The sequence below is a fragment of the Plecotus auritus genome, assembly GCF_963455305.1.
Source record: "Plecotus auritus genome assembly, chromosome: 3".
Classification (NCBI taxonomy): Eukaryota; Metazoa; Chordata; class Mammalia; order Chiroptera; family Vespertilionidae; genus Plecotus; species Plecotus auritus.
In genome coordinates this window covers 92,104,474-92,117,681 of record NC_137772.1, presented here as the reverse complement: position 1 = coordinate 92,117,681, position 13,208 = coordinate 92,104,474, and the positions used below count along the sequence as shown (strand labels likewise).

At 42.8% G+C, this 13,208-nt stretch overlaps 1 protein-coding gene across 6 annotated transcripts in view; it reads right to left on the bottom strand.

The window, feature by feature from the left end:
• RB1 (RB transcriptional corepressor 1) overlaps window positions 1-10,990 on the bottom strand; it is a 228,465-nt gene extending 217,475 nt beyond the window's left edge. For 5 of the 6 annotated variants that reach the window (XR_013960129.1, XM_080660113.1, XM_080660114.1 and 2 more), the window contains exons 1-2: window positions 10,671-10,990; window positions 7,732-7,858 (exon numbers count right to left, since the gene is read on the bottom strand). Coding sequence is in view for 4 of the 6 variants with exons in the window: in XM_080660113.1 (XP_080516239.1) it covers window positions 7,732-7,858; window positions 10,671-10,792 (249 nt within the window). In the remaining 2 variants the exon portion in view is untranslated. The remainder of the gene's footprint in view (window positions 1-7,731; window positions 7,859-10,670) is intronic. The other variant, XM_080660116.1, reaches the window with a different exon arrangement.
• Window positions 10,991-13,208: the final 2,218 nt, after the last annotated feature.

Genomic DNA, 13,208 nt, shown 5'->3' with positions numbered 1-13,208 from the left:
AAAGAATTGCTCAGCTCCTGCTTTTACCTTATATTCAGCAAGGTGAAGTTATAAATAGTAAGAGAGGGACACAAGGATTTGAAAGCTCAGATATATATTAGATACAGGAAATTAGCAAGACCCGTCCTATCATTAATCTAAGAATAGAGGGAAAACTGTTTAATGGTATAGTAGACACTGGAGCAGATGTTAGTGTTATCAGTCAAGAATTCTGGCCTCCACGTTGGTCCATGGTAGAACCTATAGGCTCTATCATGGGTGTTGGAATTCTTGATAACACACAACGCAGCACTGCAGTGTTAAAGTGGCAAGATGAGGAAGGACAAACAAGATGGTTTCAGCCCTATATAGTCTCTGGAATTGCAGTCAACTTATGGGGCCGAGATGTTTTAGAAGGTTTACAAGCTTGTATTAATACCGGCAAGGGACAACAGTTAATAACTCAGATGGGATATCAAGCTGCTCAAGGTTTAGGAAAATATAATCAGGAGATTAAAGAACCCATTCAGGCCAAAGGAAACACAGGAAAACAAGGATTAGAATATCATCCTTTAGGAGTGGTCACTGCTCAATCTCCTCACCCCCATGGTGAGCCTATACAATGGAAAGATGATAAGGACGTATATGGGTGGATCAGTGGCCATTAACCAAGGAGACATTAAGTCATATTCATGAATTAATACAGAAATAAATAGAGGCTGGTCATATAGAACCTTCCAATAGTCCTTGGAATACTCCTATAGTTACAATCCCTAAGAAGGCAATAGGAAAATGGCGATTGTTACATGATCTTAGAGCCGTTAACGCTACTATGCATACCATGGGAGCTTTACAGCCTGGACTCCCAGCACCTTCACAAATCCCTCCAGATAGGTCTCTTATAGTAGTAGATCTTAAGGATTGTTTCTTCGCCATTCCCTTGGCACTGCAAGATATACAAAGATTTGCCTTTTCAGTGCCCTCTATTAATAATATAGGACCTATGAAAAGATATCAATGGAAAGTTTTGCTTCAAGGAATGGCCAATAGCCCTACTTTATGTCAAAAATATGTAGCTCACGCTATTCAGCCTTTAAGAGACAAATATTCCCAGTGTTATATTGTCCATTACATGGATGACTTGTTCCTAGTGAGTCCACGGGAAGAACAGACTTTAGCAATGTTTTCTCAATTAGAAAAGGAACTTCCCAAATGGGGCTTTAAAATTGCTCCAGAAAAAGTACAGAAAGAAATGCCTTTCAAATATCTAGGTACCATAATTGAAAACCAATATGTTAGGCCTCAAAAAGTAGAAATACGAAAAGATTGCCTTAAAACTTTAAATTAATTTCAAAAATTATTAGGGGACATGAATTGGTTAAGACCTTATCTAAAAATCTCTACAGGAGAAATGACAAATTTATTTAATATACTTAGAGGTGACTCTAATCTTTCCTCACCCCGAGTATAGACAGATGAAGCTAGAAAGGAGTTACAAAGAATTGAGCAGGCAATCTCCTCAGCCCAAGTGGCATGAGTACTGCCTGAATTGCCTTTATTGGGACAGATTAATCCCACTGCAAATAGTCCCACTGGAGTCATCTTCCAAAATAAAAACTCTCTTGCTATTATTGAATGGGTCCACCTAGGACAGTGGTTGGCAAACTGCGGCTCAAGAGCCACATGCAGCTCGCGAGCCGCCGTTTGCCGCTCTGTTGACCAATGAGTTTGCTGACCACTGTCATATACTACCCTTTACCTCTTTGCACACAATATGCCACAATTGCCTAATACTCACAGCTTCCAACTACAGGTAACATTTAGTCTAGTCCAGTGGTCGGCAAACTCATTAGTCAACAGAGCAGCAAACCGCGGCTCGCAAGCCGCATGTGGCTCACGAGCCATGGTTTGCCGACCACTGACCTAGGACATCAATCCTCTAAAACTGCAGTTACATATACAGAACTTATGGCTCAGTTGCTATTTCAACTTAGAAAGCACTGCAGACAGCTTAGAGGAGAAGAACCCCAATGTATTTACCTTCCCCTCACTGGAAGCAATTAGAAATGTTATTTCAGACTGATTTAAATTAGCAAATTGGACTGAATGGATATTCAGGGGAACTTAATTGTCACCTACTAAAAGACAAATTATTAAAATTTCTATATCATATTCCTATTATTATACCAAAAAATACTAGGCAGGAACCTATTCCTGGAGCATTAACTGTTTTTACTGATAGACCATCAAATGGCAAAGCTGCTTATCATACAATGAATTCAGACAGAGTCATCCAAACTATTCATACTTCTATACAAAAAATTGAATTGGAAGCTATTAAGGCTGCATTACAGGATTTGCAAGAGCCTCTTTGACTTTTCTTACGCTGCAGGTTTATTAAATAGAATTGAAACTGCTCATTTGAAATGGCTCAGTGACCAAAGTTATACTATTTAAACAAGTTCAGCAGATTGTACAACAGAGGCAATATCCTTTTTATATCATTCACATCAGGGCCCACAGTTTATTACCTGGTCCGCTGGCAAAAGGAAATGCACATGCTGATCAATTGGTTGCTTTATTAGAACAGGCCTCAAAATCTCATCAGCCTGCCAAAATGTTATCTAAACAATTCTCAATCTCTCGACAGCAGGCAGAGAATGCCCCACTTGCACATCTACCTCAACAGCCTAACACAGGAGTCAACTCTAGAGGTTTGCTAAGGGACTATATCTGGCAAATGGATGTGACACATTATACTTCCTTTGCACGCCTTGGGGCACTGCATGTCTCTGTAGACACCTTTTCACAAGTCCTATGGGCTACTGCATCTACAGGGGAAATGGCAAAACAGGTTATTAATCACTGCCTAGCTGCTTTTGCCATCATGGGAATTCCAAAAATTATTAAAACTGATAATGGGCCTGCTTACACAAGCTGTCATTCCCAGCAATTTTGTAAAAGGTGGAAAATTCAGCACATTACAGGAATACAATATAATTCCCAGGGGCAGGCCATTATTGACCGACAGCATCAGGGGCTAAAATCCCAAGTTGAAAAACTAAAAGGGGGGATTATGATGGAGAAATCACCTATGGGTAGGCTGCACCAAGCCTTAACTACTTTAAAATTTTTCACTTGTGATGCTGATGGCAAAACACCCATGGAGTTACACTGGCGTTGGAATAAAACAAAGGGAAATGGTCTAGCTAAATGGAAAGATCCTGAATCTGGTTTATGGAAGAGACCTGATCCATTGCTAACATGTGGTCGAGGATATGCTTGTATATTTCCAGAAAATTTCTCCAAACCTGTGTGGATTCCTGCAAGAAATATTAAACTGCAACATGAATCCAAGAGAGGAACTAGCCAGATTAATGAGGACCTTGGGCCTGGAACCACACCTTGCAGCTGCAGACAATCGGCTACCCCAGCCACAGACAGCAGCAGCCCCAGGCAATACACTGAAGATAAGGAGTGGAAGAAGAACACAGCGGATGATGAACAGCCCAGAGATTACTTAGGGAGTGATAAAGAAGACAGTCCAGAAAGCTGAATGAATTTGTGAGGAGACCGGAACCCCAAGAATGCCAGAAAACGTCTTTCTTGCCATGCTGGCAGTAACCAGCTGTGCGGTAATATCACCAAGGGCTAATGGGGATGTCCTCCCTGGGTAAAACCCCTTACGTGGACTGATGCCCTGCCTAGTATAGTAAATATATGGGCAAAGTATAATTACACGGGTGTCCCCACTCAGCTTCCCTTTTTTATATGACACAAGAATCAAACTACTGCTCCTTTGTGTGTAGAATTAAACAGAGATTTTTCTGGCTAGCATCGACACCAAAGGAGGGGGAAGCGAAAACCTAAATACAATTACTATCACTGCTTGCTTCTGGGAGAGGCAAAGAGAATTTAACATTACTAAGACCTCCCCCGACTAAGCCATTATGTAAAAAGTCTTATGAATGGCACCCACCAGCAGCAAACTTAAGAACAGTTTTTTCTTTTGTGGATTGAAGCCCCTATGGGTCTGCTTATAGTAATAATCAATGGAAATCAGCTGCTGCACTTGCACCAGTAAAATGATATAGTTTAAAATGATAACTTCAATGAAAAATCACCTTCTTGGTGCTTAAAGTAAAAATAACACCACCCCTGATATTTTGGAATTACAGCAGCATATTGTATAATTATCCCAGGCAAACTTACAAACTAATTCCTTAGATGCCTGGCAGCAACTTAAAGAAAGAATTTACTCCTTTTCACTGGATCTCATTACTTTTGCCTTTTAGCATAACCACTATTGCCTGTCTCATTCTTGTTCTTATTTGTTTAATTTTAATCTGCAGATGCGGAATAAAAGTCTTAAGAAAACCTGGGCTCTGCAAGTGGCACATCAACATCTATTAAGAAATTAAAAAGGGGGAAATGCTGAGAACCAAGATCAACAGTAATTAATAAAAATGCGAGAAGTCCGCTCAGAATTGGCTCTTTGATATTCACAGGGTGAATATTTGCATTTTATCACCTACTGCTGACTCAATGGCCTAAAGAAAATTCCCCCAACCTGATAATCTTACTGTTCACTAAACATTACCATTGATATGTCTGTTTGCATTCCTAAAAGGCAATTGTGTATTCTAGTAAACTAGAGGCCCGGTGCACGAAATTCATGCACTCGTGGGGGAGGGTCCCTTAGCCCAGCCTGCGCCCTCTCGCAGTCCCAGAGCCCTCCAGTGATGTCCAACTGATGGCCTAGGACCCACTGGAATGGGCCTAAACTGGCAGTCGGACATCCTTAGCACTGCTGCAGAGGCAGGAGAGGCTCCCGCCACCACCGCTGCATTCACCAGCCATGAACCCGGCTTCTGGCTGAGCGGTGCTCCCCCTGTGGGAGCACACTGACCACCAGGGGGAAGCTCCTGCGTTGAGCGTCTGCCCCCTGGTGGGCAGTGCGCATCATAGCGACCGGTCGTTCCACAGTTCAGTCGATTTGCATATTAGCCTTTTATTATCTAGGATAAAAGCAGATGGGAACGGAGACTCAGTGGAACTTGGCTACTACAGCTAAGCTTTCCCTGGCTTCCCCCATAATTTCCAAATTTATATTTCTTGTCTTGTGTATTAATTTGTATGTCAGCCCTTTCTCCAATCCTTTGAACCCGAGGCCATACTGGCCGTGGCTTCACAGATGTCCAGTCTAATTAGCATAATATGCTTTTATTATTATAGATATTATAGATTGAATGCTTGTATTCTCCCTAAATTCCTATGCTGAAACTAAATGCCTAACATGATGGTATTAGGAGGTAGGGCCTTTAGGCGGTGATTAAGTCATAAAGGCAGAGCTCTCATGAATGGGATGAGTGCTCTTATAAAAAAGGCTAGAGAAAGCTCCCACCCTTTCTACCATGTAAGGCCAGTGATAAGAATTATGAATCAGCAAGTGGGCCCTCAATGGACATAGAATCTACCAGCACCATGATCTTGGACTTTGCAGCATCTTGAATTGTAAGAATTAAATATCTGTTGTTTATAAGCTACACAGCCTATAGTATTTTGTTATAGTACCCAGAGTAGACTAAGACAGCAGAGATTTTCTTTTTTCTGTATTGATCTGATCAGTAAAAAGAGACAGATGTATTCTAATACAACTAGAGGCCCGGTACACGAAATTCGTGCACTCGGGGGGAGGGGGGGTGTTCCTCAGCCCAGCCTGTACCCTCTCGCAGTCTGGAAGTCCTCGGGGGATGTCCAACTGCGGCTTAGGCCCACTCCCTGGGGGCAGCGGGCCTAAGCCATCAGTCGGACATCCTTAGCACTGCCACGGAGGTGGGAGAGGCTCCCACCACCGCTGTTACGCTGGCCAGCTGTGAGCCCGGCTTCTGGCTGAGCAGTGCTCTCCCTGTGGGACTGGGCCAAAACTGGCTCTCTGACATCCTGAGGGGTCCCAGATTGCAAGAGGGCACAGGCCAGGCCGAGGGACCCCACCAGTGCACGATCAGGGCCGGGGAGAGACGCAGAAGGTTGGCCAGCTAGGGAGGGACCACAGGAGGGCTCCAGGGCATGTCCAGCCCATCTCACTCAGCTGGCCCATCTGGCTCATCCGGCCAGACCCCAGCAGCAAGCTAACCTACTGGTCTGCCCCCAGTGGTCAGTGCATGTCATAGTGAGCAGTTGAGGTGCCTTAGTATATCATTAGCATATTACACTTTGATTTGTTGAAAGGCCAGCCAGTCGACCAGACACTTAGCATATTAGGCTTTTATTATATAGGATTATATAGGATAGGATGCTGATGAGAAATAAATTCATTAAAAGTGACTGGAGTGCAATTCAGCAATAATTATCAAGAGTTTTTAAATGTTCATAGCTTTTGACTCAGTAATTCAACTCATAAAAATTAACTCTAATAATCAGAGAGTCATTCATTAATTCATATAACAAATTATCAAGGACTTATTTTGTGGCAAGCATTATTCTTATGAATAAGAAAGGACAGTTATCTCATTATGCTATATAGCAAAATAGTTAGGAAAAAAATAAGTGTCTAATAATAGTAAGAATTAAAATGCATCTAATGAATAAAATATTATACTTCCACTGAAAATTACATTATCATATTTCAAAAAAAATATTTAATAACAAATAAATGCTCATGATATTAAGAAAAACATTTAAAGCAAGATACAAAAGTATATGTAACTATATGTAACTACTAGAGGCCCGGTGCACGAAATTCATGCACGAGGGAGGGGGGTGTCCCTCAGCCCAGCCTGCACCCTCTCCAATCTGGGACTGCTGGCTCCCAACCACTTGCCTGCCTGCCTGCCTGATTCCCCCTAACTGCTTCTGCCTGCCAGCCTGATCAACCCCTAACCACTCCCCTGCCAGTCTGATCGACGCCTAACTGCTACCCTGCTGGCCCAAATGCCCCTAACTGCCCTCCCTTGCCAGCCTGGTTGCCCCTAACTGCCCTCCCCTACAGTCCTGGGTCCCCCCCCTACTGCCCTCCCTTGCAGGCCTGGTCCCTCGTAACTGCCCTCCCCTGCTGTCCATCTTGTGGTGGCCATCTTGTGTGTTGGAGTGATGGTCAATTTGCATATTACTCTTTTATTAGATAGGATAGATAGGATCCCAAATCTTTGTTTTAGATCTTACTAGCCAGGGACCTTGGTCAAGTTACTTGACCTTACTCTACTTCAGTATCTTCATCTATAAAATAAAGATTTTACATAATACATGTAAAATAAGGATTTTATATTTCACATCCCAATGGACTGCTAAATCAGTAATTTACAATATTTCCCCAGTACATATAAAGCACTAGTAATTATTTTCAAATATTATATGCAAAGAAAAAAATAGAAGAAACATATCAAAATATTATCAAAGATTCTGAATTCTAATAAAACTAATTCTAAGACTTACAGGAAATTTGAACACTCCCTGCATAATAGAAGATATTAAAAATTATTTTTAAGGTATGGCTTTGTTTTTAAAAAGTCTTTATATTATAGGGAAGTTTTTATAAATAAAATATATCTAAGATTGGCTTTAAAATACGTTGGTGGGCAGTTATGTGGTGACTTTTTTATGTTATCAGAGGTAAATTGCATCTGGGTAATAGAATTATTACTAGATTTTCTTTTTTTTTGAATTTTTCTATTTTCTAAATTTTCTACAGTGGTCCAAAAATTTATTTTTAAGGTGATAAAAATGTATTAAAAATTTTAGGCAAATTCTTACCAATACTCCATCTGCAGAGGAAACTTTCTCCCAAGTTAACCAAGCTCTTTCTCTGACATGATCTGGTATCTTTAATTTCTGACATAATGCAGTAAAATCAGGTTCTTCGGTTTCTTCAAACTCAAGCCTACCAAATAAAGATATACATTTAATAGGCACAAAATCATAAATTAAACTAATTAAGTAAACATTTGTTTTGATGGTTTTCGAATAATAGCACTATTCTGAAAAGCTAGCATCACTAAATACTTTAGGATTTTATTTATCTTTACAGGATAAATTTATCTTTGAAAAATTTACACTTAGAATTTAAGCATATGGTTATCTTTTTCAGTCTTTCCAAAATAAGGATACCACACAGTGAAAAATGTTTGCTGGCCTGGTGAATCACTTACACTTCAGAGCAGCAAAATAGTTTGTGAAGGAAAGTAAGTAAAATAGCTAAAGCTGTTTGGGGAAACTGGGATAAACAATAACAGCAAAAAGAGAAAAACCCATTATTACAGAATTCAATTCACTACCAGTGACTTAGTTAAAATATAGTCTATAATTATTAATGTTTCATACGTAATCTACCTGCTGGCATTTCTTACACAATGATTAATTTGACATAAATTATTCTTTTTGGATAATTCCTTTTTATTCATTTAATGCCTATTTGACATATAATAATAATATTATGAGGAGTAGCTAATAATTTTTGAATATTAACAGTATGTATAATACTGTATAATGTCCATATAATAATAATATGAGAAATAGCTAGTAATTTTTGAGTATTTACTATGACCCAGTGTAAAGTAGCTTAGATGCATGGTTTTCCTAAATGCCCAAATTAGTCCTATTAGGTAAGTACTCTTATTATCCTTATTTTACAGATAAATACCAAATCAGAGAAGTTAAAGCACTCACCTGGGATGACAGCCAGTAAGTGGGAACCTTGACATAAACCAAACAATCTAACTTCCTATTCATAAGTCATGTCCTTGACCATTTTTCCAGACTGTCAACCCTCTCTCAAAACATAATTAACTTTTGGTTATCGCAACAATATAAGATAGCATGCTGTTACTAGTGAGAGTTTCCCTTCCAATTACATCATTTAGGCCAGAGATAATGCAACGGAAATAAGATCTCAACTCTCAAGGTAGAAATGGACTCTGTAACTGGAAGTCCAGTTGGACTGGGACCTGAATAAGTTTCTTGGCCTCAGTTTGCCAGTCAGTGGTTCTATCCTTGCTAAGCAGTTAGTCTACCGAGGAGGAGTTCGACTGCCCATGCTAAAGAAACCTTTTGTGGATATGGATAATAAAGAGCACACTATTTTTGTATGGTTTTGACTTACAGGATAATTTAATAATTCCATCATTTAAGGTATATAAAAAGTGTTAGAAAAAGTTTTTTAAAAAAACAAAGTCCAGATGATGACCAGAACTTCAATATTTCTGGTTACCATACAGTAATCGAGAATGCTTCCAAAGCTCTGTGTACAACATGAACACTTCACTGAGTCTTTACTGCTGTTTCCAAAGGGAAACTTTCAAGTCCTGGATACAACAGAGTTTAAGCAGAAATTAATATCTTCTCCCAGAACATCCTCGGACTTTTTTTTTTTTTTAACTTTTAATTGACCCATAAGGCAGTCTATTTAAATATATGAATTTTTAATAGTCTTTCACAAGCCATTTCCAAAAACCCATTCCAATCTTTTACAATTTGGCCTGAATTCTATTAGTGTCTGGGGAGGTGAAAGAAACAGGCCTTGGCAATGGAGTAGAAAAGGGGAGGGAGTGAGGAGGGACAGAAAGGAGTCTCCTTCCCCTGCAATGGATATGTGGTCTTAAGAGGACCAGTGCTGACAAGAATAAAGACAATTATACTTACTCTTCCAATCTTAGCTTCTTAACCATAGAGTATCACAATCAAGAAAAATAAGATGTTGCTAAAAAGAATAAATATCTCAGTTGTGTTCTACTGCGTTATTATATCATGATATCATGACTTTCTTAAATTTAAATTCCATTCATGGGAGCATAAGGACACTAATTTTGTACCCAAACAAAGGGGGTGGGGATGGGGAGAACAGGACCCTGGCTGGCTCCAAGTCAAAAGGCAAAAGGGAAAAAATAATGAGACATGCTGAACCCAACTAACATGAAACAAGAAAGAAAGAAAAAGTTTAGAGACTTTTAAGCACTTAGGCTAAACCTGTGTCCATACATCAGTTCCTCTAAAGAGCTTTATGTCCCACCAGTCACTACTATGGCTCTGTATCCCCAAGAACTCAAAGCACTGGTATAAGAGAACCCTACATTGCACCTCAGCCAAGCGCCCTGGGGAGAACTGACACCAGGACCCTGCACTTTCCGCCCAATGGCGGCTCTGCAGCAGCGCCCGATGCTCTTCAGGCCAGCCTCTCCCAGAGGAGGCTCAGACGCAGTTGCACGCCCACAGGAAAACATTTCCAACTGTTGCATCCCAGGAGACCAAAACAGAAAGTCACACGACCACCGGCGTACTACAAATCTCCACTGGAGAAAAACTCCCCGCCAGACACTAGTCTTTTTGTGTTGTTTTTGGATGATTTTTTCCCCGCCCCGTTTGACGGGGCCTCGAAATTACCCGCCGCCTGCGAGCCTCCAGTCCCGCGGAGGAAAGGCGGCACCTGTCACTTCGCTCAGGGACTGGAGCCCCACCCGCCGGACACCTGTCAAGCTGGAGCCAGACCCCTTCCGGCGACTCTCCCCTCGCTCGCGAATCCAGACCCCTGTCACCCTCCCCCCGGGGCTCCGCCGCGGCGGGGGACACGGAGGGACCCTCCTCCCGCGGACCGGCCCCCGGCGAAGACGCACCCCCGCGGGCACCGCGGCGCCAGCCCCGACGCATCCTCCGGGCGCCCTTTCCGCGCGCCGGCCGTCGCAGCGGCTTTGCTCGCTCACCTGGCCAGAGGCAGGTCCTCAGGGCCGCTGTCCTGTTCGGGGTCCTCCTCAGGAGGGGGCGGCGGCGGCGCCGGGGGTGCAGCGGCTGCAGCGGCGGCTCTCCGGGGGGTTTTCGGCGGCATGACGCCCTGCCAGGGCAGGAGCCCGCGAGCGGTGAGGGGTGCCGGGATGGGAGGACGCGCGCACGCCGGGCACGCCCCGTCCTCTCCCGACTCCCGTTACAAAAATAATATGAATGTCCCCTGAGAAAAACCGACAAGCCCTCCCCCGCCCGGCAACCGAGCGCCGCGTCCAACCGCGGGAAAACGTCACTTCCGCCCGCGGCGTCACGTCCGCGAGGCTCCGGGTCCGCCGGCGTCTGGAGGGAACCCGGGCGCCGGGTGGCGCGCGGGGCGGGGGCGCGAGGTCGGGCGGGCTGGGCATGGAGCCCGGGCCGGCGCCCAGGCGTCTTTCCTGAGGCTGCGGCCGCCGCCCGAACCTGTCTCTACCCGAAACGCTCCCTTCCAGGCATAGGTGCCGGTAACGGGGCATTGCACAGTCTGGTGGGTGAGATTGGGCCCATGTTCATCTGTGGGTGGATCATGGGGTGCGGCTCAGGCCCCGCCGGGAATATCAGGCGTTTGCACCCTCAGCGGGCACGCCCCTCTCCTTCTGGGCGGCGCCCTTCGTCTCCACCGCAGTCCTCCTGCCCAGTCCACTAAGGGGAGTGGGCCAAAACAAAAACAAACATTGCTGGAACACATAATAGGAGCTGGACTCTGCCAGTCACTAGGAGATACAAATTGTAGGGTCACTAGTTAGGGAAGAGAGGAGGACTGTGGGTAAAGAACAGATTACAGTGTAATTAATGTTTTAATGTTTTAATGCCTCTAACTTAAACATAAGACATCTTAACATGTTTTCTTGGTCTTTACTTATAGTAATAAATTGTCTAGTGGTTTACAGGAGGCACCTAGAAATGTCTAAGGGACATCTTCAAAGGAACAGTGGCAGTTGAATACTAGTAGAATTTTGCCAAGGGAGATGTAACATTTAAGGAGGGCTTACTATTGATAATGGGAAAAAATTAAATGGAATAAGCATTGCTAAGAGAGTCACTTAAAATAGAGGCTATTAGTGAAGTGGGGCCCATCCACATCTTGTGCTTCAGTTCTTAGAGCAGCTATTAAGTTGCTGCACTCAGCTGAAGGCCCAGCCATAAATATCCTGTAACAATCACTGCTACATGGATATATATATATATATATATATATATATATATATATATATATATATGGGCTTTACTTCTTTCATCATAGGAAATAATTTTTTTTTGCCTCCCTACATCCTATATAATAAAAGCCTAATATGCAAATTGACCGAATGGCAGAATGACCAGTGGAACGACCCGCTGCTATGATGCGTACTGACCACCAGGGGGCAGATGCTCAATGCAGGAGTTGCCCACAGGCCCCAGGCCAGCCAAGGCGGGTGCCAGCGCGGGCCCCGCCCTCCATCTCCCTGTCGATTGCCCCACAGATCAGCCCTGATTGTCCACCAGGCCTAGGGACCCTACCAGTGCAAGAATTTCATGCACCGGGTCTCTAGTATTATATATTGGAACTAACTAATCCCTGTACTTACCCAGCAATACTTCATTTGCATGAAAGAATTATATTTTGTGGTTTTTGCCTTTATAAATCCTGTCTTCTTTTGTTCTCTTCAGAGCAATTTGGATTGCTATCTAAATATGGGTCTCAGGTTCTAATTCTTTTTTTAAGACCAACAAACAAACTTTTAATTTGTTTTATAGCCTCAAATCTTTATTGGTTAACTTAAGTTGTGCTGGTAATTTTACATAATTATCTTAGTCCTCAAAAACAATTATTTCAAATGAGTAGTGCGTAGTATTATTCTACTTTGCATATGGAGAAACAGGCTCAGAGGAGTTCATCAATTTTCCAATATTCCAGAGCTGATGGGTGGCAGAGGATTTGAACCCAGGTATATTTGACTCTGCTTATCCATTACATTGTACTGATAAAACAGCAAGAAGAGAGAAGCATCATGTGCAAAGGCACAAACACATCAGAGAAGAGCTTGCTGGAACTACCACCACCAACATTAGCTCAGAAACTGTTTCTTCCGTCTCTTGGTCTTATAGTAATAAATTGTCTAGTTTGAGTACATGTTTTTTTCTCTTTGGCAGATGCTGTGGATTGCCCCTCCAGAACTTCCCAACTAAGGTGCGGTAAACGAAATACAGTTGTGCTCTGATGTGAATCTCCTTATCCTTGGAAAAGCTGAGCAGGGCTGAGGCAGCAGGAGCCTTCAGGCAAGGCATGGCTGCAAACTTCTTGGGTTTATCCCAGTGAGTGGTATGATGGATTACCATTTTCTGTGTACACCATGACATATGCCAGAATGTACAAATGGTTGGCAGTCATTGGCCTACTCAACAGCTCAGGTATATTTGTAAGCCAGCTATATCAGCCAAAGTTCAGAAACCCTCTCTTGGAGGCCAAAAGTTTGTCAAGAGGTAAAGTCCATGACCAGCTC